At 43.6% G+C, this 19,747-nt stretch overlaps 1 protein-coding gene across 1 annotated transcript; it reads right to left on the bottom strand.

Annotated features, from left to right (window-relative positions):
• Positions 1-533: 533 nt before the first annotated feature.
• On the bottom strand, positions 534-19,232 carry Muc13 (mucin 13, cell surface associated). Its single transcript, XM_023702206.1, has 10 exons — positions 19,089-19,232; positions 18,331-18,417; positions 17,525-17,580; positions 13,196-13,344; positions 8,489-8,608; positions 7,809-7,929; positions 7,201-7,238; positions 5,319-5,403; positions 2,222-2,421; positions 534-647 (listed from the first exon to the last, which is right to left on the bottom strand). The coding sequence occupies exons 1-9, from the start codon at positions 19,230-19,232 to the stop codon at positions 2,244-2,246; spliced, it is 978 nt and encodes a 325-aa protein (XP_023557974.1). The 3' UTR covers positions 534-647; positions 2,222-2,243.
• Positions 19,233-19,747: the final 515 nt, after the last annotated feature.

Raw genomic sequence — 19,747 nt, 5'->3', positions numbered from 1 at the left:
GATTAATATAGGAAAGTTCCCGATTCTCATTGAGCCCTGAAAAAACTGAGAGACTGGTTTTTGGGTGTTTTTTTTTTTTTTTCTGTTTCTTTGGGGTTAGTCAAGGTCACAGGCTCCCAGCAGTTAAAGGGCATGGGAGAGGCAGAGACAGGGAGAGTGAACTTAAAGATTAGCATGTCCTCTCTTTTCTGGGAGCGTCACAGCTGGTGGGTCAGGGTCCCCCAGGAGAACTAGGTCACACATCCACAAGCTGTCAACTACAGAATAACATTCTTCCAGGGACAAGTATAGTATTGCTAGGGGCTCTCTTCTAGGTTGCAAACAGTACTTCCCTACTAGGAAAAAACACTACACCAATCCCAGACAAAACTAATTTTGTCTTATCAAAATTTTGATTTGAAAAAAAGTGAAAGGTGAAAAATCACCTATCTTGCAAGTGCTAACGGCTTGTGTGTTCATTTCGTTTCATTAATGCTTCTTTGGCGAGGAATGACTTCCTCATGCCATTCAGAGCCCTGTATCTGATGAGGCCGGCGGGTGTCCATGATTGAGCCTGTACCATGCATGCTTCTCCAGGGCCTTCTCAGATCTCCAAATAGTAGCTTATAAATGGGCTAGGGCTGTGGAGGTTCCCAATTTTCATCATTCTAGAGAGAAAGACAAAAAAGAGATAAAACTGAGAGAAGAAGCAGTCCAACAAAAACATGAGAAAATTTAGATGCATAAACATAAACGTTAAATAACTGCTTCACTTTTTTCTATTCTGCCTTTGTCCTTGTTTATTATTTTCAAGTATTTTTTTCTTCCTTTTCTTTTTCAGTGCAAGTGTTTGAACCCAGGATCCTGTGCACGCTAGGCAAATGTCCTACCATGAAGCCACACCCTCAGCCTTTTTTTTTTCTTTTAAAAATCATTTCTTGCCCAGGCCCAGCATGTGAGTGAGACCATCTGCCCTACTCTCAGGACCCCTCCAGACACAACCCAGGCCCAGCATGTGTGTGGGAAGGCCTGTGCTCTGCTGTGCCCACTGGACCCCTTTGGACACAGCCCAGGCCTGGCATACAGGCCTGCTTTGAAATTCTGCAGCTGAAGTCCCTACAGAGAGGCTAGGGGCCAGGACCACCCAGCTAATCCAGGAGCAGAACATCTTGCCAGAGGGGCACAATGGGTTCAGTTCCACAGGCTGCAGCAGGAGAAAGCTGAGTATAGCAACCAGACCCAAGCCAGGCACATCAGGATGAATTCAAACTTCATAGATCCGTACCCAGTAAGCTGAGGCACTCTGCTAGACCCAGATCTATAAGAGCATCCTCCCTCTTTCTCTCTTGACTGAGAGAGGGGGCAAAAGGTAACCAGGGTGAACTAGTCTGACTGGAAGACACCAGGTACATCAAGGGGAGGTGATCAGACAGAACTTAGGCGAACTAACTTAAATACAAATTTCCAATTTAATATCTGCTTAGCTATACAGACATAATGCTTGCTCTTACTGTCTAAAAAATAATTTCTTATGTGGACTCTCTTTCATTCCCTACCTCTTTCCTGGCCCCTTCTCTTTTTTCTTACCAGTATCCTTTCTTCGCATCTCAGAGCCCTGTTCTTCCCCCTATAGTCGCCTGTCACAGGCTTCCCCCTTTCTGAATTTCACAGAAGTCACAGCGAGCAACTCCAGCTATGGTTACCTGGTACAAATTCCATGAACCAAGCTATTCTCCCAGGTCCTCCCAAAGGAAGTGAAATATTACCATTGAAAAGTGCCTTATCTCTTTAGAAACAACTGTGTTGCCTTGAGATCTGGAGGGAGAAGAGAGAAAGCCACTGCTTGGCTGGCAAGGGTGCTACAGAACTGCCCTGAGCTGTCCTTTCTGGACCTAGGTCCACAGCGGGGACATAGGCCTTCACCAGCTTCACCTGGAGCCATGCCTGCCACAGTTGATAACTGCAAAGACCCTCAGGGCATCTGAAGATGCTCTTTTTACAGATGAGCAAGTAGAAGGCCCAAGAAATTAAGTGATAGGTTGAAGACACATAGATGGTCAGGGTTCAGGACCAAGAGGTGACTACTTACACAGCTAGGAAACTTTTTTATTGAGCTTTGTTTTTCATCAAGAAACAGAAAGTCTGTAGGGCAGTGAAGTGTTGATGAAGATGCAATAGCAGGGGTCCCTACTCTGCCCTGGGGCATTCCCTAGGCACAGTCCAACAGAGAGCCCAGACTCACCAGCAGTAGGGCCAGGAGTGTTTTACTGGTTTATGTAGGGATTTGAGGACCGATAGCCTCGAGAAGCTTCCGTCTTGACCTCAGGGAAGAGGCTGCCTCCAGCTCCCAGATTGCTGAAGCCAGTCTGCTGCAGCCGCAGATTCTGGAAGTCATTCTCAATCAAGTGCTGCTCTTCAGTGTTCTTCTTCCTATTTGTTGATCTGTCATCAATAACAAGAGTTAGGATCTGACAATGGCAGAAAGTTTCTTGGAGTAAATGTTAATGCTTTTAAATGTTATTTTAAAATTTTAATAATTTTAAATTTATACCATGAGCTATGTGAGGCGGTAAAAACTGTGAATGTTTAAATTTTAAAAAATTACAGTATAAGACACATTGTTGTTGATCCTCCTCACAATATTTCTCCTGCCTCTCCCCCAAAAAGACCCCAAAATATTCCCTCTCTCTTTTTTTTTTTTTTGCAGAACTGGGGATTGAACTCAGGTCCTTGTCCTTGAGCTTTCCAGGGAGGCGCTTATTCCACTGAGCCATCTCCCCGGCCCCCACCTTCACTTTGAATCCACTTATCCCATTGTTTTTGCCACTTTCCAGAGCAGTTCTGGGAGCCATTTTTCCTAAGTGTCGGAAATGGTGCTGTCCCAGTTACCTTGATGTTCTGAATTCAAAACATTTATATTTCATGGCCACTTTGATTTTGAGAAGTCAGAAGTCACACAGTGTAGATCTAGTGAATGAGGTGGAGGAGGACAGACTAAAGCCTCTACAAACTTGCTTTTCTGTTGGATAACGCAGGAGCGCTCACTGGAGTTTTGATCACACCTCCCAAAGACCCTCATGAAAGAGGACTTGTAGAACTGTTCCCGAAAGTGACAAGGACATTGGGCTAGGCGTGTTTGAAGGACGGGGTAATCTGGAGGGAACCAATGGCCATACATCTTTCTTTTTTTAAAGGGAATAAAAAATAGTTAAAAAAAAGAAAAGAAAGAAACAAAAAATTTCACTAAACAAAATGATAGGAATTCAACAGTGGCTGTTGTATTGTATATTGTTGGCTTCAAATTTGTTGTTTAGATTACCAGATATAAGCATGTAGACACTGTGTCTTTTATTCTAATAACTTTTAATATTTAAATATTATAAATATTATATAATATATAATATATGATATTATATATTATATATATAATATTCATCACCCAGATTTCCCAGTTGTTGACACTTTGAGCCAATGAAGACACTAAGTTTTGGACTTGATACCCATTACCCATAACTTCATTATTTTGCTCAAGGAGATCCCTGAAATTTAAGGACAATCACCTGATACACCCTAGGATGTACATCAGTTGACCCAACATTAACATCTAATTCCAACAGCATCACTCAAGCGTTTCTAATAATGTTACTACTCTTCAATCTACTTTTCATTTATTCATAGAGATAATCACTGAAGTCAAAGAGAAACCATGACTTGTGGGATACAGTTTTCCACTGAAGCAGAGCCAACATCTGTAGAAACACTTCTGAGAGTAAAATGAGTTCTGGATTCCAAGGTCTGGAAGGGAGAAGCCTGAGGGCCCCAAAAGTCTCAAGGGGACATGCTGAAAGCCCATAGTACTTCAGTGGGGCGGCATCTCTTCCCAGGTCACTCTGATTGTGGGCCTCCCTCCCTCCTTCCATTCCTGATCCAGAGGGCTTGGTCCTGCTCCTGCAGGCACCTGGAGTGCAGTCACTACATGCATGACACCACCGGTGCCCTTGCAGGGCGATAGTTACCTGCACCTCAGTCACTCACCCCATGAGTCTGGTGGCCAACCAACCCTATCCATAGTCCCAGCCTTTGATACTGTCATGTCCAAAGTGGCTGAGCACAGACTTTCCCTCCCTACAATGTGGGCAAGAAAATGGAAACTTCTGCTATAATCCAAGAACCCTGGTGTGTAGCTGTGCTTGGAGCAGCTCTGGCTCTGTAGTGAGAAGAGGAGCTGAGATGCAGGGATGTCCCAGAGCGGCCTCCTGGTGTTCACAGAGCCAGCTCCATGCCTAGATCCCTTCTGAGTCTCTGGAGGAGCCAACATCAGAATGAAATAAAAGAGTTCTGCAATCCCAGTACTTGAGAGCCTAAGGCAAGAGGAGCACTGTAAGTTTGAGGCCAGCCTGAGCTACATAGTGAGAACTTGTCTCAAAAACAAAACAAAACAAAACAAAACAAAACAAAACAAAACAAAAAAACAGAACAACAACAACAAAAAGAATGAGAGCGGGAGAACACACAAAATATTTTAGGGACCTCAAATTTCTTTATCCTCCAATTCTAATGGAAAAATACCTATTTTGCCAAAATGTAAGGTCTGAACTAAATGTTAGAAAAAATATGCAGCTTGTTTTTAGCAAATTGGTTCCACTGGTGGATGCGGCTAGAGATGAAGTTAACAGCACTCCTTGTTAACAGCAGGAAATCCAGCAGGGCTAAATATTTGTTGAATAAAAGAATGGTCACTGCTCCCTCTCCCTTAAGAGAAGAAAACTTAAGACCCCACACTGAGAAACAGCCATGCTGATCTGATGAAACCTTTCTATTTTTTGAAAAACCTAAGGGTTCAGGTGAATTTAATTCTAGACCATTTGCAGCAGGACCCTGGGCAGGGAAATGACTTGGTGAAAATTATATTTGATAACATTAATGGAATTAAATATTGTTGACAAAGAGTTCTTCATGGCATAGGAAAATGATTGTTTTGTCCTACTATAGTGTTAAGCAAAAATAAAACCTTGAAAATAAAACTCACAAAGAATACATGGCTGTGTAATATTTGAAAATATGGAAAACAATTTGGAAGGATGCATACTAACATGTTAGTTGCCTTAGGGCAGTGGGTTGAATGGATAATTTTTTACTCTGCCCTTTTGCACTTTTCTCTTTTTTAAAGATTTTTTTTGATGGTCATTTATATAATCAGAAGACAGTTTTAAGTAAGGAAAACAAAGAGTGGCAATGGAGGGAAGACCTCCCCTCGTTTCCCTTCCCCTGCCCAGGAAAGGCGGGGTGTGTCTGGAAGCCGGTGTGCCCCCAGGAAAAGAGCACCTCCATCTCCATACCTCGTTGTGACAATCAATGCAATCACCAGGCTGAGAACAAAGACGCCCAAGATGGTGCCCACAATAGTGAGGATCAACTGAAATTCTGAAAAGGAAAAGAAAAGCGTAAGGACGGCCCCAGCTGCCCACTGCACATGCTGCGTGTTCTGGGGCCTCTAGCTGTGTGGAGGATCAGGTCTCTCAGAGCCAGGTTGGACAGGCAGCTCACATCCCACAGCGGCCTGTGCCTCGCCTGCCAGTGTCTTCAGGACTCTATCAGAGGAGGATGCCCAGCCAGATACGCGACCATAACTGCACAGGAGGCCGAGGGCAGAGGGCTCTTTTGGGTTTTGTAGGAAGCAGATCCAGCTGAGGTCTATACCTGCTTCTTTACCTGTGTTGCCTCTGCCCTAAATGCCCGCCTTTACTGAGGAGTCAAGTTTGCCCCTGAGAGAAGCCAGGAAGCCATTTGGTTTTGTCCTGTAGGAAGAGTCTAGAAGCTCATTGCTCCTCCTCCTTCTTTGACTGGTGCGACCGACTCTTCAAAGGCACTGATGAGATGGCCTGCGAGTGTAACATATGTACCAGATTCCAGACACCAAGCACTAAGAAATGTGAAATAACTCATTGATAGTCTTATACCAATTACATGTCAAGATATATTTTGGATATATTAGATTAAATAGAATAGGTTAATCAAATACAGTTCACCTATTTCTTTCTACTTTGAATTTTTTTCTTGATTTGTTTTTTGTGTGGTTGCTTGTTTTTTGAGACAGAGTCTTGCTATGTAGGCCAGGATGACCTTGAACTCATTATGTGGCCAGGCTGACCTTAAACTTGTGGCAATTCTCCTGCCTCAGCCTCTTAAGTGCTGGGATTACAGCTGGGCACCACCATGCCCAGTCTTTTTGTTTGTTTTTAAATTTTTGCTTGAAACTTTAAAAGTGTACTATGAAATCTGTGGCTCATACTATACTTCTACTGAAATCAGACAATGCCACTCTAGATCTGCTCTTCTTGCCACGTCATTGCCACATGTGCCACCTCCAACTGGGTTTTCAGGGCCACAGAATATGAAGTCTGGGAAGGACCTGAACAGTCAGGTTCTCTGATGCTAGCCTTTATCTCTTGCTTCTTTTTACATTTTTTAGAGGTGCTGAAGATTGAACTGGGGCTCTCACGCAGGGTAAGCCAGAGCTCTGGCACTAAGCTGCTGCCCGGCCCGAAACCTCTCTTTCAGCAGATGTGGAGACTGAAGGCCCAGAGAAAGAAATGATTTAGTGCACCTGTCCTTGCCACAAAAGGTGGCAGAGGCCAAGGGCATCTATCAGCACCATCTCTGCATCTGGTAGGAAGCTTGAGGTCATAGTTCCTGCATCTTGAGTCGCTGAACTTTAGTTTGCTATGTAAATGGTTAAGTAGTTTAACATTAAAGTCAGTATTGTCTCTGTCCTGTGGGAGTGAGGCATGGGAGAGAATGAAGGAGCTGAATCTGCACTATTACCCCATAAAGCAAGCTGGGAGAAGGTGTGAGCATTTAAATTACTTTCTCTTAGCTTTTCTCTCTTACAACCACTGATTTTGAAAGATACCTGTCTTTTATTGTTAGGAGCAGCAAAAAATTTGTCTTTTAGCAAATGTAGAGCACCAGGGTAACAGTTTGGGATGCCCATCTGCCCGACCTCTGCTTGGGGGGGGGTGTCCCATGGTGGAGCTGCTGTTTCCTGTAACCTCTGAGTGAGCGTGGGAGGCGTGGGGCAAACCCCAGGCTGATTTGTCTCTCCATTAAGGAAGTCAGAGACTTGAGCAGGCTGGACAGGAGTTTGAATGTGGTTCGTGTTTACTGCTTTATAACTTATTTATAATAGCAAGACTATTATAGCAAGACTTCGATACTCACGGTCTTCACAGTTCATTCCACTGTAACCGAATGGACACCTGCAACACAGCAAGCAACCAAACCTGTTAGAGAGCTCCTGCAGGCAGCAGGGTGGACCCCTCCCCAGTCTCCGAGGCTCCCCTCCATCTCCTGCTCTGTCCTCCTGCTCCTTCTTTTTCTCTTGTCTTTTGATGCTCCCATAAGTGCAGCAAGCATGTCCCACAGGGCTTGTGGAGGCACAGGGGAGTCCGATCCCACTTAGTTTCACCTGCTATTGGCTGAACATTCTGCCCTCTGAACTCAGCCATTCAGGTGAGCCTGAACCCCAAAGGGATAGGCCCTCCCTAGGGGTGGCCCCCCTGGCTGTGCCACCATCTAACTGCCTCACCTGAACGAGGATGATGGATAAGTTTCTGACAGAGGCTGTGTGACAGATAACACTTGATGTGGTTGGTCCCTGGCATAGAGCCAATGCCCAAAGCATAATGAAGAAGATGCTGCTACTCTCTATCTATGACTTCTGTTGTCTTCCCCACTTCTAGGCTCCAAGCCTGTCTATGTGATTCAAGCTCTGTCCTTCCTGCCTAGCTCCAGTCATGGCAAGATCAAAACGGGGTGGTTTCTCTTACTTTTGGCAGTTGGAACTATCCATCTTGTACCCTGGCAGGCACACACACTCCAGCTTCCCGGTTCTCTGCTTCAAGCACTGCTTGTTGTTCTCTGCTTTGCAGTCCGCAGAACACTGTAAAGCTTTTAGACAGAGTAACTGCTAAGTAACTTTGGAAACAATCGCTTTACACTCACAGGGATAGATTATAAATTTAATGAGGTGCTCACTGCTCATGACCTTCCCTGTGAAGCCACCCATGGGCAGCCTCAGCAGCTCCTAGACAAGACCCCACCCTAGCCAGGCATGGTGGCACATCCCTATAATCCCAGCACTTGGGGAGGCTGAGGCAGGACAATCATTGCGAGTTCAAGACCAGCTACAAAGTGAGCTCAAGCCCAGCCTGAACTGCATAATGAGACCCTGTCTCAAAAACACAAAAAACAGGGGCCAGGGAGATGGCTCAGTGGAATAAGCGCTTCCCTGGCAAGCGCAAGGGCCTGAGTTCAATTCCCATTCCACAAACAAACAAACAAAAAACAACAATAAGAACCCACCCTGGTGTTTATGTCTGAAGCCCAAATGCACATCACTCAGTCTCTGAAATACACACGGACAGTCAAGCAGTGATGTTCATACTTTGCCTATGCAAAAGAGAGGAAAGCAATGGGAAGAGCAAGCAGAAGCAGGTGGAATACTTACCAATACAAAAACGGGACTGTGGGTACGGTCTCTGCAGCCCATCTTTACACTCACAGTTTGAACTACTGCTGCAATTATCCTGAGTATTTTTACAACCATAATATTCACACTGATCTTGCGCTGTGAGAGATAGAGACTGTTCAAAATTATATTCAGCAAGATAATAAGATGAAGTAATCTGTGAAAGCACTCCACTCCATCGCTGTTGATAGATTTCAGCCAGTACAAACCGATAAATTATTATGGCCCTAATTCAATATGACTGAATCCCAAAAACAAGGGGCTTATCTTTCCAATGACTACTTCCTCCTCCTTCCCCACCCCAACATCCTTTCACTGTTCCTGCACCTCAGCCTTCGTTTGTCTCAGGTCAGAGGATCCCCCGATCTCCCTACAATCCTCTCCATGTCCTAAAAATCAATAAAGCACCCCTTTTTACTTCTGCTTCTCTGCTGAGCCAGAAAAAATATCAGTTGCTATACTTTGCCTTTTGATACATTTTTAAAAGATTTAACAAATGAGAATGTGGGGTGATTCTGAAAGTCAGCTCCCCAATCCTGTCTTCAATGACTTATTTTATCAGTTCAAATTAATTGCACCTAATGCAATGCAACTAGGCTCAAGTTGACAATTTCTTTTGCACCTGTGTTTGTGCTAAGTTCTGTAAGGGGAACAGAAGTCGCTTAACTTTGGGACTTCATGATTGCAGAGTTACACCAAGCAACTCTCAATTTGGCTGTAGGGTTTGTGATTCAGACTTGATTTTGTGTTTTTTTGTTTGTTTGTTTTTTTATTTATTTGTGTGTGTGTGTGTGTGTGTGTGTGTGTGTGTGGCCAGCTCAGCCCACCAGGGGGCAGGGCTGGCTGGCATGTGGTGCTGGGGGATTGAACCGTGGTCCCTGTGCTTTGCTTAGCCTGTTCTAGGTAGGTGCTTTAGACCACTGAGCCATCTCACCAGCCCTTTGTGTTTGTTTTTGGTATCAAGAATCAAATTCAGGACCTTGCACTTGCCAGGTAGGCACTTGTGCCACTGAGCCATATCCCCAGCTCAGACTTTCAAAACAATGAGAGTTCAATAGCTCAAGTAGCCAAGATACTATTGAGGAAAAGGTTAGAATTAGGTAAGTTGCCAGGGAGATGGCTCAGTGGAATAAGCGCTTCCTTGGCAAGCACAAGGGCCTGAGTTCAATCCCCAGTTCCAATAAAAAAAAAAAAAAAAAGAATTAGGTAAGTTTTCAAAGATGGAGAAGATTGAAACAGAGGAGAGACAAAGGCTATTTAATTGGAGTAAAGAGTCATAAAAAGCATAGAATTGTTGTCAGGAAACAGTGGAGTTGTGTTTGGGTAGAGGAGAAGTGATGTGCTGAGTTGAGAGAAAACTAGAGTTCCTGGCTTTGCCACTTACTGCCTATGGCTCTCTATTCCATCATTTGATTTTGGGTGAGTCCAAGTTCCCTCTATTTGGAAAACTGGGTGAATAATTTTTTTTCCATGTATGTATTTGGTACAGGCTCTCGCTACACAGCTCTGACTCTTAGTGATCCTCCTGTTTTTGGCCTCCCCAGCACTGGGATTACAGGCATGTGCCACCACACCTGGACTCATTTGCCAGCTTAGCCTGCCCTGGGGGTGGGGCCGGTGCTGCATGGTGGACCAGGGATTGAACCCTGGTCCCTGTGCTTACCAATGCAGGCCCTTAGTCCACTGAGCTATCTTGCCAGTCCTGGGTTAATAATTCTTATTTCACATGATAGTTATGGGAATTGAGTGAGCTCATATAAATAATAGTGCCCATTACAGAATTCTGAACAAATCCTCATATTTATTTCATTGAGAAGTATGGTGAATTTTGAATATCAGGCTAAGGACAGTGAATTTTATTCTATAAGCCTAAGGATCCTTTGGTAGATTTTGCCCAGGAGTATGACATGAGAAAGCAATCTTTTTAAGAATAATAGTCTATACATGGACTAGAAAGCCTTCCAGGTTAAAAAGGGGAATCTGAGAATAGATTAGGGGCCAAGAAAAGAAGCAGGTAGGAGAGTTGTGTGATTATTCTCTACTAAATATTGCAAACCACAACTAATCTTCCTTCTTCACCTGCAACTTGAAAATGTCTCCACTTCAGAGTCTAGAGGAAGATTTTTACAACTTTGAGTACAGGAGTATATTTTAGCCACTGAAGCTGAACAACAGAAAAGATCTTTTTCTCTACAAGTTATGAGGCTCTTGTTTCCATTTTCCCAGCATTTATACTCTTGTGGTGTCTCTAGAGGATGATGTTTGGCATTTTGTTAATGTGTCTAAGAATGTATACCAGGTGCCAGGTGTCACAGTGAAGGGAGATATTGTGAGGAGTTGTCTAAAAAGTAAATGTTAGAGCTGGAGTCATATAGTTTCAGTTGTACCAGGGCTTGTTGCTAATGTGATTTCTCAGGAGAGATCAAATGAAAGAATTTTTCAGGCAGCTTGAATACTATCCAAGGAAGATGTGGACTATAGTCAGCTGGTGACCACCCTGAGTGGTCAGAGCTTATGCTCATGGGTACAGTCAAGTTCAGGAAGAGAGGGGAGGTGGGGACATTGCATAGACAAAAATACACTATAGACTTTGAGAGAGTAAATACTAAAACATTCAGAAAAGAAACAGTATTATTCCCACGAAATGAAAATGAAAACAGTTCAAGAAACTGAGAAAGTCTGAAAATATATTCTAACTGTTCAGCTTCAGAAATGAGTGTAAACACCCAGGGACAATCAAGGTAGCTTAAGCATTGGTGCAGTTTGCACAGGAAGGCCTCAGATGATTGAGATAAGCAAAATATGGGAACAAGGTCCCATCATCAAAGATTGAATACTGTATTACAAATGTGTCAGGCAAAGTCAAGCCCCAAATAAGCTCAGGCTTACATCAAACAAAATCTAAAATAGAAGAAGCAATTTTAAAAATCCAGCAAGGAAAAAATAGGACTACAGTGAGAAATGAGCACATTGGAGGCTCAGTGTGTTCATGTATGTGCATGTGTGTGTGCATGTTCATGTGCCTATGCGCGTGTGCGCGTGTGTGGGGGGGTGAGAGAGAGAGAGAAAGAGAGAGAAAGAGAGAAACTGGGCTATGAGAGGTTTGTGCAAGGGGGAGGACAGACTGGGGTAATCTTGATGCATGGCATAAAAAGACACAGAATAGCTCCACAACTATTTTTCTCCAGTCTTTTTTGTCAGGGGATTATGTGGAAATAGGTTGAGTATAAGGTGCCAAAAGGCAGTTAATGCCAAAGGAGATTTGGTGCAGAAGAGCTCTTATATTTGCTGATAAAGTTTTCAGTGTTTTTCAGTAAGAGTGTTTATGTTCTGGGTTCTAAGATGTTGATAAGTATCTTTGTAAAATATTAAAACATGAGGGCTGGAGATATAGCTCAGTGGCATAAGCGCCTGCCTGTCAAGAGCAAGGTCTCCAGTTCAATCCCCAGTACTGAAAAAAAAAAAAAGATTAAAGCATGAGAAAATTACCTAAAAAGCATAAATGAACAAGATGTGTTTGTTTTAAAAAAGAAAGCAGCTTTACAAATCAGGTCAGGAGTCTACAGTATCTAAACAGCACCATGTTAAGAGACACTGAACTGAATCTCAGAAGGAACAAACAGAAGGATGGGAGAGGCAGGCCAGCGGGAAGGAGAATGGTAGGGGCATCGCAGGCAGACAGACACTTTGACAAGGGACATGTGCCAGTGTCCCATGCTGCTGAGAGGTTGAATGCCCTGTGGCTTTGCACTGGACAGTGAGAACTGAGTACCTGCTGCCTAACCCTTCCTTGGGAGCAGGCCCTAAGGGGTCCCTTCCAAGGTGGGGAGCTGCTTCTGACCACTGGGGTGGGTCAGCTGCAGCACCGGTATCAATTTGTTCAGACATTTCTGGATCCATGTTCTCTTCTATGGCCCTTCTTCTGCTATCTTGGGCTTGCTTCTGTGACCTGCTTTGACCACTAGGATGATTATAAATGTTATACAGCAAAGCTAGAGAAACACTTGTGAATTGAACTTTACTCCCTTGCTGCTCATGAAGGCTTTTAGACCAGCCTGCTAGAGCACAGCCAGACCATCCACTGAGCCATCCCAGACCAGCCAGCCCCCTGTTGCTCTAGCCACGAACAGCCATGCTCAAGTGAGTCTAGAGGAGGTCACCTAAGCCTGGCTTAGACCGAAGAACTCTCCCTCTGAGCCCATCTCAAGTTTGGACCCATAGAATTATGGAATTGCATAAATAAATGGTGTTTTAAGCCACTTAGTTTTCTGATGGTTCATAGCACAGCAGACCCAGCTGCACAGTTATAGCTGTTACAGCTGCACAAGGGGCTTGTACGTCAGGTTGAAAGAAGGAACAGGATAGGTGGGCCTTCCATTTTTGTTGAAAAGCTATAATTTGATATGAAGCTCTCTGGTTCTCATTTTTGCATTCTCTCTCGGCCAGAGATCACTTGTTGAGTCACTTGTGCCTTCCAAGGAAGGAACCAGCTAATAACTTTGAAGACGGGATGTGGCTTGAAAGCATTAGCAGCCAATGAGAGGAAAGGGAGGGAGGGGGAACTAGCTAAAAGGAAATCTAGAGACATCTATTGATTCAACTGTGTAGCCCGCATATAACAGAAAGCTTTACGAATAGGTGGATAAATTTTTAGGTAAACTTGGAGTAAAATTATCCAATACTTACATGAATATACTAAAATGTTCCTTGGGTTTTTTTCTAGTTCAGTCTTAATTTTAGTAGATACACTTGACTCAGTTTCAGTTGTTTTCTCTTCAAAAATGTTCACCACTTTTACAGCCACTTGTACAGTTCTTGTTTCTGGAGAAGGTGTGCTAAAAATAGAATAAATCTATCATTAGTAGAATTCAATGGAAGGGCCAAGAAATAGAGTTTCAAGCCTCCAAGATTCCCAAATCTGCCAGCCTTCATTCGTGCCACTGTTCTGTCTCCATATACAGAGACCCAGAGCTAGGAGACCACATCAGAGATGTGTGTCTGATGTGTGTTCAGAGGAAAGCTACAGTAAAACAGTGTCCCGTTAGAAGATACTGAGGAAAATTGTGGACAATCATTTTCAGCATCTAGGAATCTAGAGTGAACCCAGCCTAGACGAATAATATCTAAATAGTAAGTTGTCACTTTCTGTACGACAGCAAGGATGGGTCTCTTAGCTATTACATCAGACTTCTACTTTGAGAGAGACAGAGGGGGGTGTATTGTTCCTTGTGCCTGGAGAGAGCAGCAAACAAGACAGAGCCTGGGTCACCCCCAGGAAGGGCCAGGGATTCAGCAGGTGGCCTCATAGTAGGCGTGATTGGGGCTGAATGCACATGGCCCCAGGAGAGCGAAACAAAGAGGAATAGGTAGAGGGAAACATGGTCAGATGATGCCAAATGTACTACAAATAGAGCACGCTGTAACAAGGCACTGAACAGCCTCCTCTCTAATCAGCACTGCAATTTGAAGCCCTAAGAAAAGCTGACATTCTAATTAGCTAAAGGGAGTCAAATGATACAACCTCTGAGAAGAGGAGGAAAAGGAGGAAGAAGAGGAGGAGGAAGAGGAGGAAGAGGAGGAGAAGGAAGAAGAAGAAGAAGAAGAAGAAGAAGAAGAAGAAGAAGAAGAAGAAGAAGAAGAAGAAGAAGAAGAAGAAGATTATAAATTTCTTCCTTATTTGACTTGTGGCTCTGCACATTTTGTTCTGAGACAGGGTCTCTCTATGTAGAGCAGGCTGGCCTTGAGCTCACTGTGTAGCTTAGTCTGACCTCAATCTTATGGAAGTCTTCCTGCCTCAGCCTCCTGAGTGCTGGGATGATAGGTGTGTACCACCATGCCCAGCTGTGGCTCTGTGTTGTTAGGCCTCAAGATATATATTTTTTATTTCCAAATTTTTCTATGCTCCATTTTAACTTTTAAAATAGAGAAATTTAAAAATGCATCTTTGGAAGTGTTTATAGCCATTCTTGGTCCCCAGAACAACTCTCCCCCCATCAGCAGAAAAAAACAAAACAAAAACAAAACATGAACCAAGGTCTGTTTTGAGGGATAATCATCTCAAAAAGGCATCTAAAAAAATTACCAAGAAGTTTACTTTTTACATTTCGACTGGAACTCATTCACATTAGGATTTGAGTGGTGGCACTAGATTACTTACATCAGTGAGAAGGGATACCTAAGTTTTCTATATTACTTAAAAACGATCAAAATAAAAAAATAAAAAAATAAAAACGATCAGAAATCCATAAAATAATCTTCCACTGGGGCTAGAAAATACCATCAACAGTATATTCATCCAAGAACCTATTAGATTATACTTTAGCTCAGGAGGAAGACACTGAAGCCCACGACAGTTCAAGGTAATGACGGTGCCATGGTCTGTCTGAGGGGAAATGACTAGAGCACCTGAGTTAGCTTTAAGAGAAGAGGGCTAGACCCAAGCTTCTGTAGATCATCTGTTGTGGCCCAAGGGCAGTAATAATTTCTCTGAGCCTGAGTTTTTTCCTCTGTCCTAAGAGAAGTTTTAGGAGGAGAAATTCCAAGGATCCTTCCAGTTCTTGCATTTGTATAGTAGGCGGAAAGCTGGAGCTGGAGTTTAAAAAGTGCCCTCCTAGGCAGGACCATTTGTGCTGCAGTGGCTCCGGGGGGAGGGAGGGCAGTAGTTCTCAATGGTGAGCCAACAGGTCAAAGTTGACCTCTAAACCCTCTGGGCTCCCTTTTAGTAACTCCTTATGAATAAAGGGATGCCACAGCATAGGGGCCTCCTCCGCAGATGACTTTGGGACCAGCTCTTTCTTTCTTTCTTTCTTTCTTTCTTTCTTTCTTTCTTTCTTTCTTTCTTTCTTTCTTTCTTTCTTTCTTCTTTCTTTTTTTTCTTCCTTCCTTCTTTCTTCTCTTTCTTTCTTTTTTAAAAATGTATTTTATACACAGTCTTGCAATGCAGCTCAGACTCATACTGATCCCTCTATTTTCAGCTTTCCTAGCACTGGGATTACACATCAGGTTTCAGTGGCCAGATCAGTGCATGGTGTGTGTGTGTGTGTGTGTGTGTGTGTGTGTGTGTGTGTGTGTGATGACATGTGGTGCTGGGATTGAATCCTGGTCCAGGTGCTTGTCTAAGCAAGCACTTAGTCATCTGAGCTATCTTGCCAGCCCTGGGATCTGTTCTTAATCACACATAGAGTCCCTTACTCTGAAACAAACAGATGGCTTGAAATGGCTGCTTGCAGAGGAACGTAAGTGTAATGGTTCATACACTGTGTCAACTTGAGAAGTCTAGAAGCTTAGCTAAAGTAATTGAGCAGGCCTATATCCCGGGGTGTAGAGACATGCCCTTTTCCTTCTAGAATGTTGTTCATTGTGTCAATTTGAGAGCTATAGAAGTTTAACTAAGTGACCCAGTAGGGGGCCAGGGTCCTCACTTGTAAACTTCCTCAGTCTGTGCAAGAGGAGGGCACTAAGATGGTGTGGATGTAAAGAATCCCCCTGGAGGAGATTTTACTGTGTGAGGGTAGCCTGCAGACAATAAAAGGGAAATGAGGAAGGACTGATTGCTGTTTCTTCAGAGGAGCTCCTATCTTCACTGCCAGCTTGGTCATCTGGCTTCTGGTGAGGACTTTTTCGCTTCTGCCTGGGATTCTTCAGCCTTCTGGTGGAGACTCTTCAGCCTTCCATTACAAACCCTTGACCTCCTGATATGGACTTGCATGGGGCACTGCAGTGAGCTCCAGACCTTGGACTGAATCCTTCGAATTTCAGTGTGCAGACACCCTCTGCACTCTTCCTCATCCAACTCTGTGGTTACCATCACAAGCCGATCTCGTAACTTCTCATTATGTTTGTATATCTTATGTTGTGTCTGTTTCTTTAGTAAACACTGACTGACACAGCATGCATGCAGGGACCCTTCCAGCATGATCTCATTTACTCCCAAGGTTGCAGGGAGCTTGATCAGATTGTCCTCTACAGACGGGGTAATGAAGGTTCAGAGGGGTTAGCATTCCTCGTCTGTTACTCTGCAAGGAAGCGCTGAAGTCATATTAAAGTGTGGCTTTTGTTGACTCTGCCACCCCTCACAGTCTCTGTTCTGATCCTGTCACCACATGTGATCCTGTACCAGCTATTGTCCGCTAAACTTTGTAAACTATTCACAGCTCTCTGCTGCTGTCTGCTGCACCTTCCTCTCCAGGGCTCTGTGTGTGGACCCAGCCTTTCTGTGTGCTGCCAGCCCTTCCCTGGGCCAGCATGGCCTCTCCTGGCTACCAACCAGACTTGTGCCCACACAGAACAAACTCTGAGTCACCATCTTTCAGAAACCTGCTCTGAATGTACACACACACACACACACGCACGCACGCACACACACACACACATTCATCTCTCACTATCCACTGGGGATTTGTTCCAGGATGCCCCACAGATCCAAATCCAGGGATATAGTAATGCCTTCCATAAAATTACATACAATTTGCATACAATCAACACACATCCTGCTGTATTCAGCAAATCCTTTCCAGATTAATTTCATGCCTAATACAACATTAATGTCATGGAAATAGTTGTTACACTGTGCTGTTTACAGCTGCAATGAAAAAAATCCTTTCAACCTGCAGTTGGTTGAATCTGTGAATGTGAAACTCATGCTTACAGAGGGCCAATTGTCTCCACCTACATTTTATCCTATTCTACAAATGGTTGACATAACTTTTAGGGAAAAAATGCAATAGTATAAGAATCCTGTCTCTTTAGGTCCCTATGGAGCACCCAGCTCTTGCCAACACTTGAAGTGCTCAATAAATGCTGTTCTTACAGCAGAAAGAGTTCACACTCTTCCTCCTTCTTTTTATGTGGAACCAGGGATTGAACTTAGACAGTTGTGCTTGCCAGGGAAGCACTTACTCTACTGCACCATCTCCTTGGCCCCTCCTCCTTCACTTCTATAAGGAAAGATATGGCTGCTAGCTGCCCATCCTGTGCCCACCTCCGAAGTGCCCTGTTGGTCTATAGCACACTTACCTTACTGTATAAATTACAGTCTGTTTGTAATCTGTGCCATTAAACGCATTTTCAAACTGTGGATGAGAACAGATTTAATAGCAAGTTGAAAAATATTTAAAGCATTACTTTAGGTCTTAGCACAAGTTTGCAAATTCATTTATATAAATCTACATGGCATGTCAGAACAAATCATTTGCTCTTGATGTGCCTGGTAATGGTAATCATTGCTTTAAAGAATTTAGTCTTTAAAGGTGTTTTAGTCTCTGGGATGCTGGCTGGGAACACCTGGCCTGACACCTGCACTTCTGGAAGAGCAGTAACCGCTCCTTCCACATGGACACCTGTGCTCCTGGCAATCTGAGTGAAAGGAAAATTGGGATTCATTGCAACATTTTTGACAAAGAAAAAAGTAATGGATACAAATTCCAATTTGGTTCCCTTTCTAGATTTTTTAAAAATAGACTGTATGGAAATTTATACAAATTTGAATTTAAAAGGGAAAAAATCTTGAAAAATGTTCTCTCTTCCATGTTGTTTTTTAATTTGTGCAGTGCTGGGAATCAATCAGGGCCTTGCGCATGCTAAGCAGGTACTCCACCGCCCCTGACACCACACACTCCATCCCAAATCATTAATCAATTAAGTAATTTATGAGGCCAGAGGTTGAAGGCAAGGGGTTTCATCTCACATGCTTGGTAAATGGTCTGCCACTAGGCTACCTCTTCAGTGGTGACAGAGACAGAGGCATGACCAGAGCCATGCTCTGCCACCTATTGTGAGAACAGAGAACATGTCTGTAGAAAGGGAGGTGGAAAGATACTTACAAATTTAGTAATAGTTTCCCAAAAGTCTTGGTAGGTGGGAGAGCTTTCATCTTGCAAGTCATATGCATCAGGTACTTGTACTGTAAGCTGGCCAAGGAATGACTTTCCTGAAAGTCAAACAAAATTTTTCTACACTATTTAATGTAAACAGAATCATTTCCATTTTGTTTGAAAACATAAATTATTTTTTTGAAGACTGGAATATTATATGATGACACTACGAAAAGTCTGGAAATATTTTGACAAAGATATTCACGATCTGACCTAATCTGCATGGCCAGTTTTGTTCTGGCACCAGCCCCCTCTCACCACCACTTTGGTCCCACATTTATAACATGCCTTGCTTTAAAAAAAAAAGTATTATTACATACAAAGCAGTTTCCCAAATCATGTCTTTGTCTTCATAACTATTGTCTTTAAAGGCTTTACAATATTTTATGAAATATACGTCCTCTCTGCTGCTATGGTCATCTTTTGTTCTTGGACTTAGCCCTTTTATTTAAAAGGGAAGAAACAGGTTGCATTGAGCACAATCATGTATGAACATTTTTAAAGGGTCATTTACTTAGAGTAGATCCCAGAAGTGGGATGATTTGTGTTAAAAATATGAATTTTGTTTGTCTTTTGGCACATCCACAAGGCCAGCAGGTGGCACAGTGCATTTGCTCTGGGAGGGGGATCATTCCAATTATGAAACAGAAGAGCTGAACTCAGACAGGCAGACAGGCTTTGGGCCTGCACAGCCCCAGGAGCGCTACCCCGCAGCGCTGAGCCAGGACTGTATGGCTGTTCTCTCGAAGTCTATTTCCAGAGCTGAGGGGCTCCTCTGTCTCTGTCATGGAGCAAGCATATCCTGTACCACAGAACTGAGCCAGTGTCAGAGGATGAGGCTCCTGGGCCATGTTGCCTGCATCTACCTCGGTGTCCCTATGCCATAACAACACTTTGGTGACAAGTATCTTGAAGTCCTGTGGCCTTTATTGTTTTTCAGGGGCTCCAGCATCTATTGCTTTCCTTTCGGGTCCACAGCGCCTTCCCTGGAGCAGCAGGCAGAGGAATGAGCCTAGCCAGACCTCACTCTTAAGTCTGACTTGATCCATCCCATCTCCTACTGGCTCTCACACCCTGGAGCCGTCTCCCTACTGGGTGGCCTCCAGATTCTCTTCTGCCTCTTCTATTCTGTAGAATATGTTGTTATATATCATTTTGAGTTTCCTATTTCACTTTAGGTGTGAGATTCAGAGCTCTGCCATGGTTCACCCCTTGTAACTCACCTCTCTGACATGCCCCGGAGTCGTAGAAACTCCCCTCCATGCACAGGCAAATAAAATCATTGTATAGGTTAACGCAGGAAGCACCTGATCCACAGGACTTAGCTTGGCAAAACTTTTTAGGACCTTGGATGGAGTAGAAAGAG

The sequence above is a fragment of the Octodon degus genome, unplaced genomic scaffold (assembly GCF_000260255.1).
Source record: "Octodon degus isolate 3935 unplaced genomic scaffold, OctDeg1.0 scaffold00147, whole genome shotgun sequence".
In the NCBI taxonomy this organism is placed as follows: Eukaryota; Metazoa; Chordata; class Mammalia; order Rodentia; family Octodontidae; genus Octodon; species Octodon degus.
This window is presented reverse-complemented; position numbering and strand designations above follow the sequence as displayed.

Bases quoted from the DNA above. Each gene is read 5' to 3' on its own strand.
- Muc13 (XM_023702206.1), bottom strand. From the start codon at position 19,232: ATGGCCCAGGAGCCTCATCCTCTGACACTGGCTCAGTTCTGTGGTACA. The intron at 18,418-19,088 runs GTAGCGCTCCTG...TTCCTTGGCCAG, and splicing joins TCCTGGCTCAGCGCTGCGGG to CTTACAGTACAAGTACCTGA. The intron at 5,404-7,200 runs GTGAGTATCGAA...TTTCCTTTTCAG, and splicing joins TGGAATGAACTGTGAAGACC to AATTTCAGTTGATCCTCACT.